Below are 13,806 nucleotides of genomic sequence, written 5' to 3' on the forward strand. Positions count from 1 at the left end.
GTGTGGGGAGCGGTCCCCTGAGCACTTCCTCTCCATTCCTAATAACATCTAATAACCTGGCTTGGTCCCTTGAGCAGGAGGATTGGGAAAGGGGAGACCAGTATAGGTCTGGACTTCAGATTCTTGTCTTCTCCTTGGCCCCTGCCAGGGGGTGAGTGTCGCTAGGAGACTTGGTCCCACTTTCTCCCTCCGCCTGAGGCGGAGGCCCTCAGCCTGTGGAGGGAGCTGGTGGGGGCAGGAATGCGGTCCCTGCTGAACTTCTAGAGTCCAGCTGCAAGGACCTGGGGATATTTAGCCCCACGCCCACTGTGGTGGGGAAGCTGACGTGTCCGGAGGAGGGGTGGTATCTCAGGGCACACAGCAAGCTAGTGGCGGCACAGGCCCCTGATTCCTTATTCAGCCCCTTCCCGCTGCTCTGGGGAGGTCCTGTGGCTTTGGGCCCATTTCTCCATCTACCATCGCTCTTGGTGTTTACAGGGTGGAACTGTTGTTGTTGGCTGCATGGGGTCTTGAGAGCAGGTGACAGTGAAGTTCAGGGTTACCCTGGTCCTTCAGATATGAAGAGCAGAGGCCTCTCCCATGAGTCCTTCCAGGTCATGGCCCAGCAACCTGATGTCCTCATTTGGCTTTAGTCTGGCTGCCGGGGATGCCCAAGTATAGCTGGGCCTCGGTTTCCACTGGTAAGTTCTGTTGACAAGTAGGATAGCTCCCCTCAGCCAATCCCGGGAGAGGCTGTTCCCCCCAGACACCTGGCTGAGCACACTGCCTTGCCCAGGTGCAGGGCTGCCCTGGCAGCAGCGAAGGACACGCCCTGCTGCCCTGCTCCCCTGCTGCCCTGCTCCGGTGAGCATTCCGCAGGCAGAAGACTGATCCTGTAGCAGTTAAACCACAGCAGAACTTGTTTAAGAACCGTTTGGTTTCAGTAACACTTTATTCTTACAGGCAGCATTCATAACGGTTAGTACTTGGATCCTCCTGGACCAACTGTCTGTGTTTGGAGCCTGACTCTGCCACTTACCAACTGTGTGGCTTTGGGCAAGTTACTTAGTGTCTCTGTGCCCTGGTTCCTCATCAGTAAAACAGGGAGACTAATGCCTACCTCACAGATAAATTTAAGAGGATGAAATGAGTTAGGACATCTAAAGCACTTTCAGTAGGGCCGGCATGTGGAAGACACAGTATAACATCATTTTCATTACAAAACTACTTCCTAAGCTCTCATGTTATTTGGTCTCCACAACTAGCACCGGCTGGCTGCCCTCCGCAGGGAGCTTCTGCTGGTGTGAGGTGTGGAGGACGAAGATCACCAGGCCCCAGGGGGAGGTGGGGTGGAGACAGGCCTGAAGGGATGACGAATGTTTGGCTCAGGCCAAACGGCAAACACCAGTCAGGCCCCCAGTGTGCAGAAGGCTGTGTGTGGGGCATGAGGGGTGCTCCTAGGAGGTCCGGTGAAGGGGGGGCATTTGTCTAGGGGGATGCACTTCTGGTGTTGTCTGGGGTCTGTATCCTTTTCGGGGGTCTGCCAGTATAGCAGACAGGAGGCTTTGCTCCATGTGGCAGCAGGGGGCTGGTTATGCCTTCTAGTCCTAGCCTCTGGGTGACCTCATGGACTGGCTGACCGACCCTCTAACGGATTCCCACATCTGGATGGCTGGCACCTTCCTGCGTGTAGTCCCCTGGTGCCGCCCACATGGGGTCTCCTTAGGCCGGAGGTGTCTGCCCACAGCTCTGGCCTGGGTGGGGGGAGATCACTGTGTGAGGCTGTGGGTCATCATTCTCTCCCCTGTCCCTGAACACACACGAACAGCCCGAGTGATTATTCACTGGTTTCTTCTCACGGGAATGCCTCAGGAGGATATTTCCTTTCCTGCAAAGCATTGGCAGAGGGGGTGGGAGTCTGATGGGGTGGTAGGGGGTTTCTGGGGCAGCCCTGCACCATTTATTTCCCATCACTCCTTTGCTTTTCCTGTCACTGAGCCTCTGCACCCAAAGGTCTGAGAAGCTAGCAGGTAGGTAGGGAGTGTAGGAGGGGTCAGGCTGACGGGCTGGGGTCAGGTCTCCATTCAGCAGACCTTTGGCTCTCCAGCCACACCCTTCAGGTGTCCTGATGGGAAGCAAGGAAAACCTTCATCCCCTCAAGGGGCCTGGGCAGAGCCAGCCTGCCGCGATGGGAGAGGAGGCTGCTGTAGGGCTGGGAGGCCAGAGTCCACTGTAGCACTGCCGTGGGGAGCTGTGTGAGCTCAGGCAGGTTGCTTCCTCTCTCTGGGCCACCTCCATGCCCTGTCTTGTGAATTGAGGACATTGTACTGAATGATGGGACCTGGCCTTCTATGGGCCATCATGGTTCCAACTCCCCAGTGCCTTCTATCCAGAGCATTTGGATGTCCTTAGAAGGGGCAGGTCATGCCAGGAGGTTGCGAGGGAGAGTTAGACAGTCTGACTCTAGCTGGAGGAAATGACCATGTGACCTGTCCAACGTCACCTGCCCCCTGGCTTTCGGAATGGGCCCTGTGCCTGATGGTGTTCTCTTTTCCAGGGGAAGAGTTTTACGAGGCCTCGCCCTACGAGCCGGTGACCTCCCGCCTCTCTGACATCTTCAGGCTCGCTTCAATCTTCTCAGGTAAGCGGGTTTGCGCCGGGGCCTCTCAGGCTCTCCACCGGTCCTGGTGGGGCAGAGAGAGCCCGGGCGTGGCTCGGGTGTCCTGGCCTCAACGTCTGAGGTCAGATCCTCATTTGTAAATGAGGCGGCACCACGCCCACCCCTGAGGCTGTATGTGGAGTGAAGCATTTATGGGAATTGTCCGGCCCGCCAGGCAGCAGGCTTCCAGTCTGAAACCTGGTGTCACTTTTCTCTGCTCTCACCTGTCTTGCCCCAGTGGGTCCGCCTTTCCAGTTCCCCAGCTCTTCCGTCCGTTCCAGTTGTTGAAGCTCTTTGTGCCTCAGTTTCCCCAGCTGTGCAATGGGGAGCATGCCTACCTCAAGGATTGTCGTGAGATCTGAATGAGCCATGGTTACGGGCTCCACGAGCTGTGGGTGGGCCTTTAGGAGCACTCACATACTGCTATCCATCCTGTCGTGGGGTTCTCTCTCCCCGGAGGGAGGGGCCCCTGAGGGGGCTCTGAGCCCCAGCTCCTCCCTCCTGCTGCCCCAGGGAGGGAGAGGGGCCAGGTTAGACACTAGCTTTGCTTGCAGTGGTCCACGGCTAGGAGCCCGATGAGTACTTTGGTTCTTTTTTCTTGGCCTTGTTCCTCTGCCATTTGGGGGCCCAGTGGGCCCAGGGCAGTCTGCCTCTGCCTGGGTACTGGGGGGTGGCTTCTGGTCTTGGAACTGCTCTGTGGGGCTGGGGGGCTCTGGTGAGCTCCTCCTGGAGTCACCACTGGTGCTCAAAGGTGCAGTGTGGGCTTGTTCCTGGGCTCCCTGCGGACAGCGCCCCAGGTTTCCAGGTGGTTTGTGGCAGTATTTGAGGCCTTCAGAGGTTTCTTTTGCTCTAAGCAGGGTTTCTCAACAGCACCACTACTGACATTTTGGCCTGGGTAAATCTTGTGGGAGAAACCGTCCACCCTGTGCCTCCTAGGATGTGCAGCAGCGTCCCTGGCTCTGCCCACAAGGTGCCAGTAGCACCCCCTGTCCAAGTTGTGACAACCCCAAATGTCTCCAGACACGGCCGGGCACAGGTGCGGCCGGCCGGAAGCGGTGCTCTAGGCTGTGACTCGGAGGGCTTTAGGAAGCCCTGGGCCCTATCGAATGAAGAATTGTCTGGGACAGTGTTGCTCAAGCCTTTCTCCCCATTAATAGCCCCTAAGGAGAAGAATTAATTCTCTCCAGCTAGAGAAATACTATCTCAGTCCTCTTGCGCTGCCATAACAAACTAGCACAGACTGAGTGGCTTAAACAATTTAAATTTTTTATCTTACAGTTCCGGAGGCTGGAAGTTCAAGATCTAGGTTTGGCAGGGCTTGGTTTCTGGTGCGAGCTCTCCCTCTGACTGGCAGGCGGCCGCCTCTCACTGTCCCACAGGGTGGGTGGGGCAGGAGAGCTGGTGAGGCGAGGGGGGAAGAGAGAGGGTCTCTCTTATAAGGCCACAGCACTCTCAGATTAGGACCCCACCCTTATAAACTCACTTAATCTTAATTCCTCCTAAAAGCCCAGGTAGGGTCACAGCGGGGGTCACAGTTCTTTGAGGGGCACAATTAGTCCATAACAAATGCCAAGAAATGAAGCTTTGTCAGATAGGGTTGGGGTTTGGAGGGCCCCAAGCCATTGTAATGTCTATTTTTTTGCCAAACCAAGAGCCAATTTTTATTCCCTTGAGGGCCACACTGTCCCCTCCTGTTGGGGACAATATGCCTGTCCCTGGTGAGAGATCCTGGCTGCCTGTGGAGGGAGGCACTGCCAAGGGGCGACGGTGCAGACGTGCCCGTGGCCCTGGTGGTAAAGGGAGTGGAGGCATCGCGTGGGCTGTGTGTTGCCCGGGCTCTCACCATTGCAGCCCCCGTGGGGTAATGGCAGAGGTGCTGGACTCCGCAGGTTCTCATCCGGTGCTGCCTGTGGGCACTGTGGTAAGGCTACACTGTGCCCATCCGACGGGCTGCGCTGGTGAGGGGGGACTGAAGGGCCCCTGGCACACATTCTGATCCTCTCCTTTCCTGAGTCATTTGGGGTAGAAATGCCCCTCGGACCGCTCCCCGGAGACGGTGCTCAGGACACAGTGCTGTGCTGGGGATGCCCTCGAGGCTCCGAGGTACCCATGTCCCGCCTGGCCAGCCGCTCAGGTGCCCGCAAGTACTGCTGCGTGGTGGGAGCCTCTGGGTTAATGCCAGGAAAGCAGTAGCCTTGGCTCACTCCCTGAAGGTGGAGGTCAGAAGTCCTCGTCTTAGTTGGCCCCTGCTGCTTCCCAGGCTCACATTAAGTATCTTCTTAGCAGAAAATCTGCACGTAATGGACCTGACACTGTGGAACAAGGATGTTGACAAGACAAATGAGGGAATTACTGGGTCTGCAGCTCACTGAGGCAGCTTCCTTCACCTGCTGCCCTGGATGCTGGGCTCTGGGGACCCTCCCCGCGGGGAAGGCAAGGCTTCGGGTCTGACAGCTTCCTCCTCCGCACCCCACAGCAGCCCCAGAGTTGGTGCACGGGCGGCTCTGTCTGAGGAAACTTGGGTAATAGCTGGGTGAGGAGGCCCTAGCTTGGCCACCCAGAGACCAAGCGGGCCGTGGTAGGCTCAACAGAGAGAAGGCTGGATGGGGAGCTGGAAGGCCCAGGTTCCAGTGCATTGTCTGCCACCAATCAGCTGAAGGGCTTGGGCAGGTCACTTCCTCTCCAGACCTTACATTTCCTTCCTGAAGAAAGGAGCCATGAACTTGGAGCAGTGCGCCCCAGCCTTCCCAGGAGGGCACCCAGATAATGGCAGTATTGTTTGGCTTACTAGGATGAGCTTGGAGCTCAGTGGTGGCCAGCCCCTGCCAGGCTGCCCTGCCAGCGGAGGGGCAGTATCTGGGTACAGGTGTCACCCCCCTGTAGCTCGCTGGTGGGAAGGCCTGGCTTGGATGACCGAAGGTCTCGCACTGATGTTTTGAGATGATCAGAGGGCTGCTCTGTAGGGCAGTGTGGAGCCCCTCCCACTCCCACACACCCGTGTTCGGCTGTGTGCTGCCCCCTCCTGGTGGCCTCCTGTGGGCCCCGCTGCCCCAGCTGGGCCTCAGGGCCTGTGAGCAGGGTGCTGCCGTGAGGCTCAGCTGCCATCTTCTCTTACTGATAGCTCAGGGCCCTGGTGCAGGGAGTCCTGGAACATGTGTTCTCTCTCCCTCCCTCCCCCCCCCCCGGTGGGGTTCTTGGAGAGTCCTGCTGGGATTTTGTTGGCAAAGAAAGCTGCCACGATCCCTCAACAGTCAGGGCCCCGGGGAAAGGGTGAGCCCTCCCCTCCTCTCTGCCCAGTTCAGACACAAGCCCTGGGCTCAGTGACTGGGTCTGGGATTCCTGTGTCCAGTTAGTCCCAAGTCCAAGGCCAGGAGAGCAGTCTGGCTCCACCCTGAGCCAAGGTGACAGGGATGTCAGAGGCATCCAGGGTTCGGCCCTAGCCTTGCAGATGGGAAAGGCAATTTTATGGAGAAGAAATGACGTTTATCCTATGCCTAGCAATTCAAACTGCCCTTGGAAACATGAGATGGAATGTTTAGTGCACCAGTTAGCTGCACCTGGTGCATGGGGAGAATGTGTGGGCCTCGAGCCACGGGGTGCTGGGTTTGAATCCCAACTGGTCCACTTAGGATCTGGGCCACGTTTTGGTCTTTTGGAGCTGTAGTGCCTGAGTCTGTCAAATGGGAGTGCGACCCCCGCTGCTGGGGTTGATAGGGGCCTTCAGGAGAGTGGACACAGGCAGAGGAGCCGTGAGTAGTCCTCTCTGCCGAGGATGCTCAGGTGTGTGAGGGTGCCTTCTAGAGGGGATGCCGGGGTGGAGGAGCTAAAGTTGCAAGTCCCTCTGTCCCCAAGCATCTGTGACCTTATGAATACTGGGTCCCGGATGGTTTCATCTGGGAAGGCAGGAGAGGATGGGGTAAGGTGGAGGGAGACTGGAAGTCTTCTGAACAAAAGAAGAGATCGTCCAGGCGGAGAGAGGTCACGGAGGGACGATGTGGGGAGCGAGGGGAGCAGAGACGCCCTGTCCTCCTGGAGGCAGGCCTTCCAAGTGAGGACGAAGGGCCTCAGCGGGCCGGGCAGTGCTCTCCCCACAGCTGCAGTCCATGCCTCAGGGCAGGGAGAAACTTGGGTGCAGAGCTGGGCAGATGACCTCAGCTGGCTGTCAGCAGGCGCTACCGTGGCGTTCTTGGCGAGAGGCTGGGCTCAGGCACTTTTCTGGGTTGGAGGAAGAAGGGGTGGATGGACGGTGTCTGCCTTAGTTGGCCAGCAGGCCTCTGGAATGGGCCATCTTGCTTGGATGGAGCCAGGAGAGGTCCAGAGATGTTCTATTTTTTAATCCTCACTCGAGAATATATTTACTGATTTGAGAGAGGGGGGGGGGGGGGAGAGAGAGAGAAAGAGAGAAACATTGATGTGAGAAAAACATGATCTGTTGCCTCTTGTACGTGCCCTGACCGAGGATTAAATTTGCAACCTGGGCATGTGCTTTGGCCGGGAATCAAACCCACCACCATCTGGGGCCAGAGATGTTCTTGTTGGAGGCTCTGGTGGTCTCCTTTTTGGGGCCTTAGGACAGGAGGGAGCCTGCCCTGTCAAGACCCTGCAGGTGGCCCATGGGAGGTGAGCCCCGCCTGCCCTGGGTGCCAGGGCACTCGGTCCACTTGGTCCTTTATCACGATGCCCACTGTCGCCTGTCGGGGACACGTGGGATCGTGGTGTGGGCCCGTGCCAGTGCTGTGCCCCGGCTGCAGCTCCGGGGATCCTGGATAGTGGGTAGGGTGTGGACTCTGAGGCCTGCTGCTTCTAGTTTTGAATCTGGTCTTGTCCTACCAGCTGGGTGATCACAGTGTGGGTCCCTTGACCCCTCTACATTTCATTTTTTTCATCTGTAAAATGGAGCAGTTTGGTCTGCACTGCAAGGATTGGTGAGGATACGTGCCCAGCTCCTTACACAGTGCCGGAGCACAGGGCCCCCGAGGTGGTGGCCATGGCGGCGTTGCTGGGGGCGGGTGGGGGAAATGGTCTAGAGAGAGGTGTTAGACCTGCACAGGAGAGGTGATGGAGAGGCCCGGCAAGTCTGCGCTGTCCTGTGTGTCACAGGGGTGTCTGAGGTTCAGAGTGGGGCTCATGGTGCCCGTGGAAGAGGTGGGGCTGGGCCATTTCTGAAGGTCCACGTTTTGTTCCGTGAACGTTGAGTGCTCAGCACGTCCCACGTAGGACACAGCTTTACGATGAGTCAGACTCACGTCCTCACTGTCCATGGGGCTGGCAGACACTCAGACACCACTAGGCGGGTTGTTGGTGGTGGCAGTGTAGACAGAATGCTGCCCCAGGAGTCCCGAGGAGGCTGCAGTTGGCAGTGCCTGGGGAAATAGGAAAGTCTGGGAAGAGGAAGGAGTGGGGTCTGGGAATGGCGTCTTGGCAGCAGCATGGCTTGGTGGCCTGGCCACGCTCAGGGTGTTGACGGAACCACACCTCTCTGCACCTCATGGGCCCAGAGAACACTGAATAGAAACCCTTGTGGCAGATAGGAGATCGGTCTCTCTGGGATCTCCTCCCTGGGGGCTTGTGCCAGGCCTTATCCAGAGGACACAGCTCAGGGTGACTGCTTGACGAGAGTGCTCGGGTCCTTGGGGAGAAACCGAGCTGCCCTTGGGCGGGGAGGGCTTCAGTCTCCCATAATGGTTGCCTCAGTGGCCCTAGCAGGGGTTGGGTGGGGAGGGATTGGGTCTGGCTCAGCTCTGCTGGGTGCCTCGGGGGCCTCTCCCTTCCCTGGCTCTCCTGAGGGGCGTCTGACCTCTGAGCCCGCAGCCCCTCCTGCCTTGGGTTGCTGAGCAGACCTGTGAGTGAGAACTGTCCTGCTTCAGCAGGTGGCCGCCTCTGGGAGACCCCTCTGTGGGGCAGCCCCGTGAGGAGGTGCGGGGCGCTGGGGTGCAGGGCAGGGGAGGGAGTGAAGCAACAGGCGGCCCCTCTCCCTGCCCTGCACGGTGGCTCAGACGATCAACTGCTTATCCTCAGGTTGTCTCTGAGCCGAATGCAGAAGCGTGTTATTTAAATTTCAAAACCACATTCTTCTTCTAACAGCTGTCAGAGACTCTGAGTGTCAATGAAAATTGGGCTTTAGCTGCGGCTCTGTCACCTTTCAGAGACGTCATCTGATGGCCAAGGAGAGGGTGTGGGGTGGGGAGAAGACTGGGCATAGGAGAAGTGAGGCATCTGGGAGGAAGGGGCCAGGGGACCAGGACTCTTGCCCTGCCCAGGTGGGACTGAGTGAGAGGAGGCCAGCTTCCCCATCATGGGGTGCTGAGGCTTCTGAGGGGACTGGAGAAGTCTGCATCCCCCTTGTGTCATGCTCCCCTCTTCCATCAGTGGCTGAGACCTCAGGCTCCTGTCAGTGTGTAGAATTTGCTCCCACCAAGGTGTGAGCAGATGTTGGTGAGTTCCTGTCTGGTTGCCTTTGTGCATAAGGAAGAAATGGCTATAAAAAAGGGGGTGAGAAAAAAATTAACCCCAAACAAGGCCTTTTAGTGGTAGAATTTCAGGTTTCATCACTGGGATGAGGTATTTGGGGTGAAGATATTTTTCAGTACCCTTCACATGACATCTTCTAGGGCACCTCCTGGCCTGCTCCACTGTGGGTAGTGAGACAGGCTGTGCAGCAGCGGGGCGCGGGGTGTCTGAGCCAGGTCTTCCTGCTCTTAGCAGCTCCTGCATGGCTCTGTGTCGTCTGTCCCCCGGGTATGCTCCTGAGCTCGCCATGAGCTGTATTCACCTTACTTACCCAGGTAGGAGGCAGGGTTTAAATAACAGCCTGGGAATGCCCCTCCTCAGCGTATCTGCCCGCTTACCCCAGGGTGGACATAGCAAGGGATGTGTCTGAGAGAGGTGCGAGTGTGCACGTGTGCAGTGCATAGGTGGGGAGTGTAAGTTTGCTTGGTACATGCTTCAGTAATGTGTGTGGTGTATGTATGTATGTGGGGTGATGTGTGTATGCGTATCATGTACTAGATGATGTGTGTATGGGGGATGGTGTGTGTATGTGGGGGATGTGTGTGTGTGGTGTGTCTATGTGTATATAGTGTGTGTGTGGTTTTGTGTGTGTGTGGTGGTATGTGTGTGGTTTTGTCTATATGTGGGGTGTTGTGTGTGGTGTGTGTGTGTGTTGGGTGGTGTGTGTGTGTGGGGTCTGTGTGGTGGTGTGTGTGTGTTGGGAGGTGTGTGTGGTATGTGTGTGTGTGTGTGGTTCTGTGTGTAGGGTCTGTGTGGTGGTGTGTGTGTGTTGGGTGGTGTATGTGTGTGTGTATGTGGTTCTGTGTGGTGGTGTGTGTGTGTTGGGTGGTGTGTGTGGGGTGTGTGGTTCTGTGTGTAGGGTCTGTGTGGTGGTGTGTGTGTGTTGGGAGGTGTGTGTGGTATGTGTGTGTGTGGTTCTGTGTGTGGGGTCTGTGTGGTGGTGTGTGTGTGTTGGGAGGTGTGTGTGGTGGTGTGTGTGTGTGTATGTGGTTCTGTGTGGTGGTGTGTGTGTATTGGGTGGTGTGTGTGGTGTGTGTGTGTGTGTGTGGTTCTGTGTGTAGGGTCTGTGTGGTGGTGTGTGTGTGTTGGGAGGTGTGTGTGGTATGTGTGTGTGTGTGTGTGGTTCTGTGTGTGGGGTCTGTGTGGTGGTGTGTGTGTGTTGGGAGGTGTGTGTGGTATGTGTGTGTGTGTGTGGTTCTGTGTGTGGGGTCTGTGTGGTGGTGTGTGTGTGTTGGGAGGTGTGTGTGGTGGTGTGTGTGTGTGTGTGTATGTGGTTCTGTGTGTGGGGTCTTTGTGGTGTTGTGTGTGTGTGGATATGTGCCCAGATTCTCACTGAGCATTCCCTCTGTGCCAAGTGTGGACCTAGGTGCTGAGTACACGTCTGTGAACAAGACAGAGGGATCTGTTGCTTGTGGCCCTTAGGTTTGATTAGCTTGAGACAGTGAAAAGCAGAAAACAAACCCGCAGACAAATTAACAACGCAAATGTAGCATAGTGATGAATGCTAAGCAGAGACATACAACTGGATGCCGAGACAGAGGTGACTGGTGCTCTCCGGATTGGGAACTCCCGTGAAGGGTCCAGCCACGGGAGGGTCTGGGGAATGGCCGAGGGAACAGCAGAGAGAGGCCCCAGGTGAGGACGCATGCTGGAGGGCGGGGCTGTGCGGCGGGGCCCAGGGAACCAGGCGGAGGCCATGGCTTGGGTGGTGGGCACAGAGGCAGCAAGGCTGGTTCTTGGGTCATGGGCCAGATACTGCAGGCAAGTGATGGAGTTTGGATTTCATGCTAGGAGTGATGAGACCTTTGGAGGATTTGGACACTGGAGTAGCACCCTGGGAGTGAATCACAGGGCGGGAGGGGCGCAGCCCGGCCGGAAGCGGGAGAGCGTTAGAGGCTGCTGCAGCGGCCACGTTCCAGGACCGCAGGGGACACGGAGAGGATGCTCGGATCTGGGGTCTGTGGTGGAGCAGCGTTGAGAGGAGTTTGGCTGGAGTTAAGGTGAACTCTGATCATTTAGGCTCAAGCAACAATGATACCGCCATGCACTAGGACGGAGAAGAGGGAAGGCCACGCTGGGGTTGAGATGCTCCTTAGACGCCCCTGGCAATGCCAAGTAGGCCGGTAGCTGTGAGCCTGATCCTGAGGAGCCGTCAGGTTGGAGTATGGATTGAGAGTCGTTAGCATGTAGATGGTGGTGAGAGCTAGGGAACTGTGAGGTCACCTGTACAGTGTTAGAAGGAAAGGGAGGCCCAAGCTAGGGCCAATGAGGAAGGGAAGCCAAGTCAAGGGTGCCAGGTGGGGGGTGCCAAGAGATGCACGGGTCTCCAGACAGAGGAGGTGGTCCGCTGTGCCAGTGCAGCCCCAGAGAAGTGACACTGGGTTTGGTACCATGGAGGTCAAGGATGACCTTGACTGGAGAATCCCTTAGTGGGGTGGTGGATTGGAAGCTTGATCTGTGTGGGGTGGAGAAGAGGAGGTGAGGTGCGAAGTAAAAACAGCAGCCATCCCTGGCTTTGGAGTTTCTCCGTGAAGGGGCAGTGAAGTAGTAGGATGTGGGGTCGCAGGAGGGCTGGTGTGTTCTGAGCTGGGCAGTGGTGGTGGCTTGTGGGATGCTGTTGGGAGTGATCCTCTGGAGAGGGGCAGTTGAACGGCAGAGAGAAAAGAGGTAATTTCAGGAGTGATGTCCCTGAGAGGAGGAGGGACGGGCCCTTTCCTCCCTGGGATCAGAGGGGCAGAACAGAAGGGTGGGAGCCTCTGGGAAGGGGAGGGCAGGAGGCCGGCCGGCCAGCTCATTTCCAAGGGCAGGCAGTGGGGGTGGTGCAGGTGAGGAGTGACAGGCCCAAGGAGTAGTAGGCGGTGGACTAGTGGCAAGAATCCCACCAGAGGAGAAATAGCACAGAGATGGCGGTGAGGAGACTGCCCGGCCCCGCCAGCCCTGGGCCCAGAGGTCAGCTGTCCATGAGCTGTCCCGTGGTCACTGCTTTTAAACTCAGTATGCTACATGACCACACCACCAGTTTTACCAAATTTATTGATTTACCAAAACTTGTTTCTTTTGTTATTTTTAAAGCTTTTAGAAATGCATGTTGAATGGTTTTTGTGGCTGTATTTTAAGGTATATTGAGTTTGGGGGATCTGAGGGTCATGATTGATGTAGAATTCTTCTGGCAAGAAAAGTATATTTATTATCAGTAAAAAAAAATTTAGTTTATGATTGGTGCCTCCAATGCTACTTCCATTCACACAAATAAAAAATGTAGATGAAGGATTTAGTATCACATCAATACAAAATGTCTTCATTTTGATTTTGAATTGTTATAAATACAAAATTAAAGCTCATATTCCATTGTGGGGATTGGTGTGAATATGATAAAAATCCTAAGTATTAAAAAAACCCACCCAAACTATATTTAAAAGGACATGGAGCCCTGGCCAGTTTGGTTCAGTGGTTAGAGCATCGGCATGCGGTCCAGAGAGACCTGGGTTCGGTTCCCGCTAAGGGCATGTACCTTGGTTGCAGTTTGTCCCCGGCCCTGGTTGGGTCGTGCGGGTGGCAGCCACTCGATGTGTCCCTTTCATGTCGATGTTTCTCTCTCTCTCCCTCCCTCTCTCACTCTCACTCTATCTGAACAAAAAATGGAAAAATGTCCTCAGGTGAGGATTAAAAATAAAAAATAAATAAAAATAAAAATAAAAATAAAAAAGGACATGGATTCCTCAAAAGTGGCTGAAGAAGTCCCTTGAAATGTGAAATAATGGAATTTTAATAGTTAAAAACACAAAAAAAGATGAATATGCTTTTTTTTTTAAGAATTAGAGAAAGAATTCTGGCTGGTTAAAATTTGACAAGATATAAAATGGTATTAAAAAATAATGGATTTTTTTCCCCAAATTGATTTTCCGTGAATTTGCCATTCATCAGATTGACTTTTGGTGGGTTGGCCTGCTTCCAAAATGCAGGTGCCCTGGCAAGTGCTGCTGCGGCTGGGCTGTGAGGGCTGGAGGGGGGCAGTTTGAAAGGAGACCCAGGATATGAGGATATAAGGGAGCCTGGACTACACCCTGGTCAAACAGGGATCCCTGTGCCTGGGTGAGGGCAGAGGCCTGGAATGCTAGGGGATCTGAGGCGCTGCTTCATGCTCGGCGCTGGTCATCCAAGGGGAGTAAGGCCCTCGCCTGCTCTCTTAGGCTTCCTGAGTGAGCAGAGGGAGCTCTGAAGGCCGCCTCTTATTCACTGATGGGGAGACTGGGGACCGTTTATTTTTGGGGGGGGTGGTATGTGAGGCTGGAGCAACAGGCACATGGGACAGGCCTCTGCTGGCAGGGCCATCTGAAAACCAAGAGACGGAGGGGAGGAGCTTCCAGCCAGGAAACTCGCTCTTAAATAAGCATTTGTAGCACACATGCTGTGGGCTGGAAATGGCGTGCGCACTTTACCGAATGTTCCGGTGTAGTCTTTAGCATGGTCCTGTGTGTAGGCAGGGCAGGTGACATAGCCCCATCTGCAGACGAGGAGGACGAGGCTCCGAGGTTGCATACCGGCCCAGCCAGGTTCTCCGCCTCCCAAGCCACTGGGAGGCCAGAGTCCCTGCTCTTAATCACAAGCCCAGCCTGAAGCAGGGATGCGTGTGAAGCCAGGCAGGTGAGCCTCAGGCC

At 55.8% G+C, this 13,806-nt stretch overlaps 1 protein-coding gene across 1 annotated transcript in view; it reads left to right on the forward strand.

Annotated features, from left to right (window-relative positions):
* Positions 1-13,806, forward strand: part of GFRA2 (GDNF family receptor alpha 2) — an 85,278-nt gene that overhangs the window by 11,934 nt on the left and 59,538 nt on the right. The window contains exon 3 of the mRNA XM_036240463.1: positions 2,537-2,620. Coding sequence (XP_036096356.1) covers positions 2,537-2,620 — 84 coding nt within the window. The remainder of the gene's footprint in view (positions 1-2,536; positions 2,621-13,806) is intronic.

Source organism: Molossus molossus, unplaced genomic scaffold (genome assembly GCF_014108415.1).
Source record: "Molossus molossus isolate mMolMol1 unplaced genomic scaffold, mMolMol1.p scaffold_m16_p_4, whole genome shotgun sequence".
Lineage (NCBI taxonomy): Eukaryota > Metazoa > Chordata > Mammalia > Chiroptera > Molossidae > Molossus > Molossus molossus.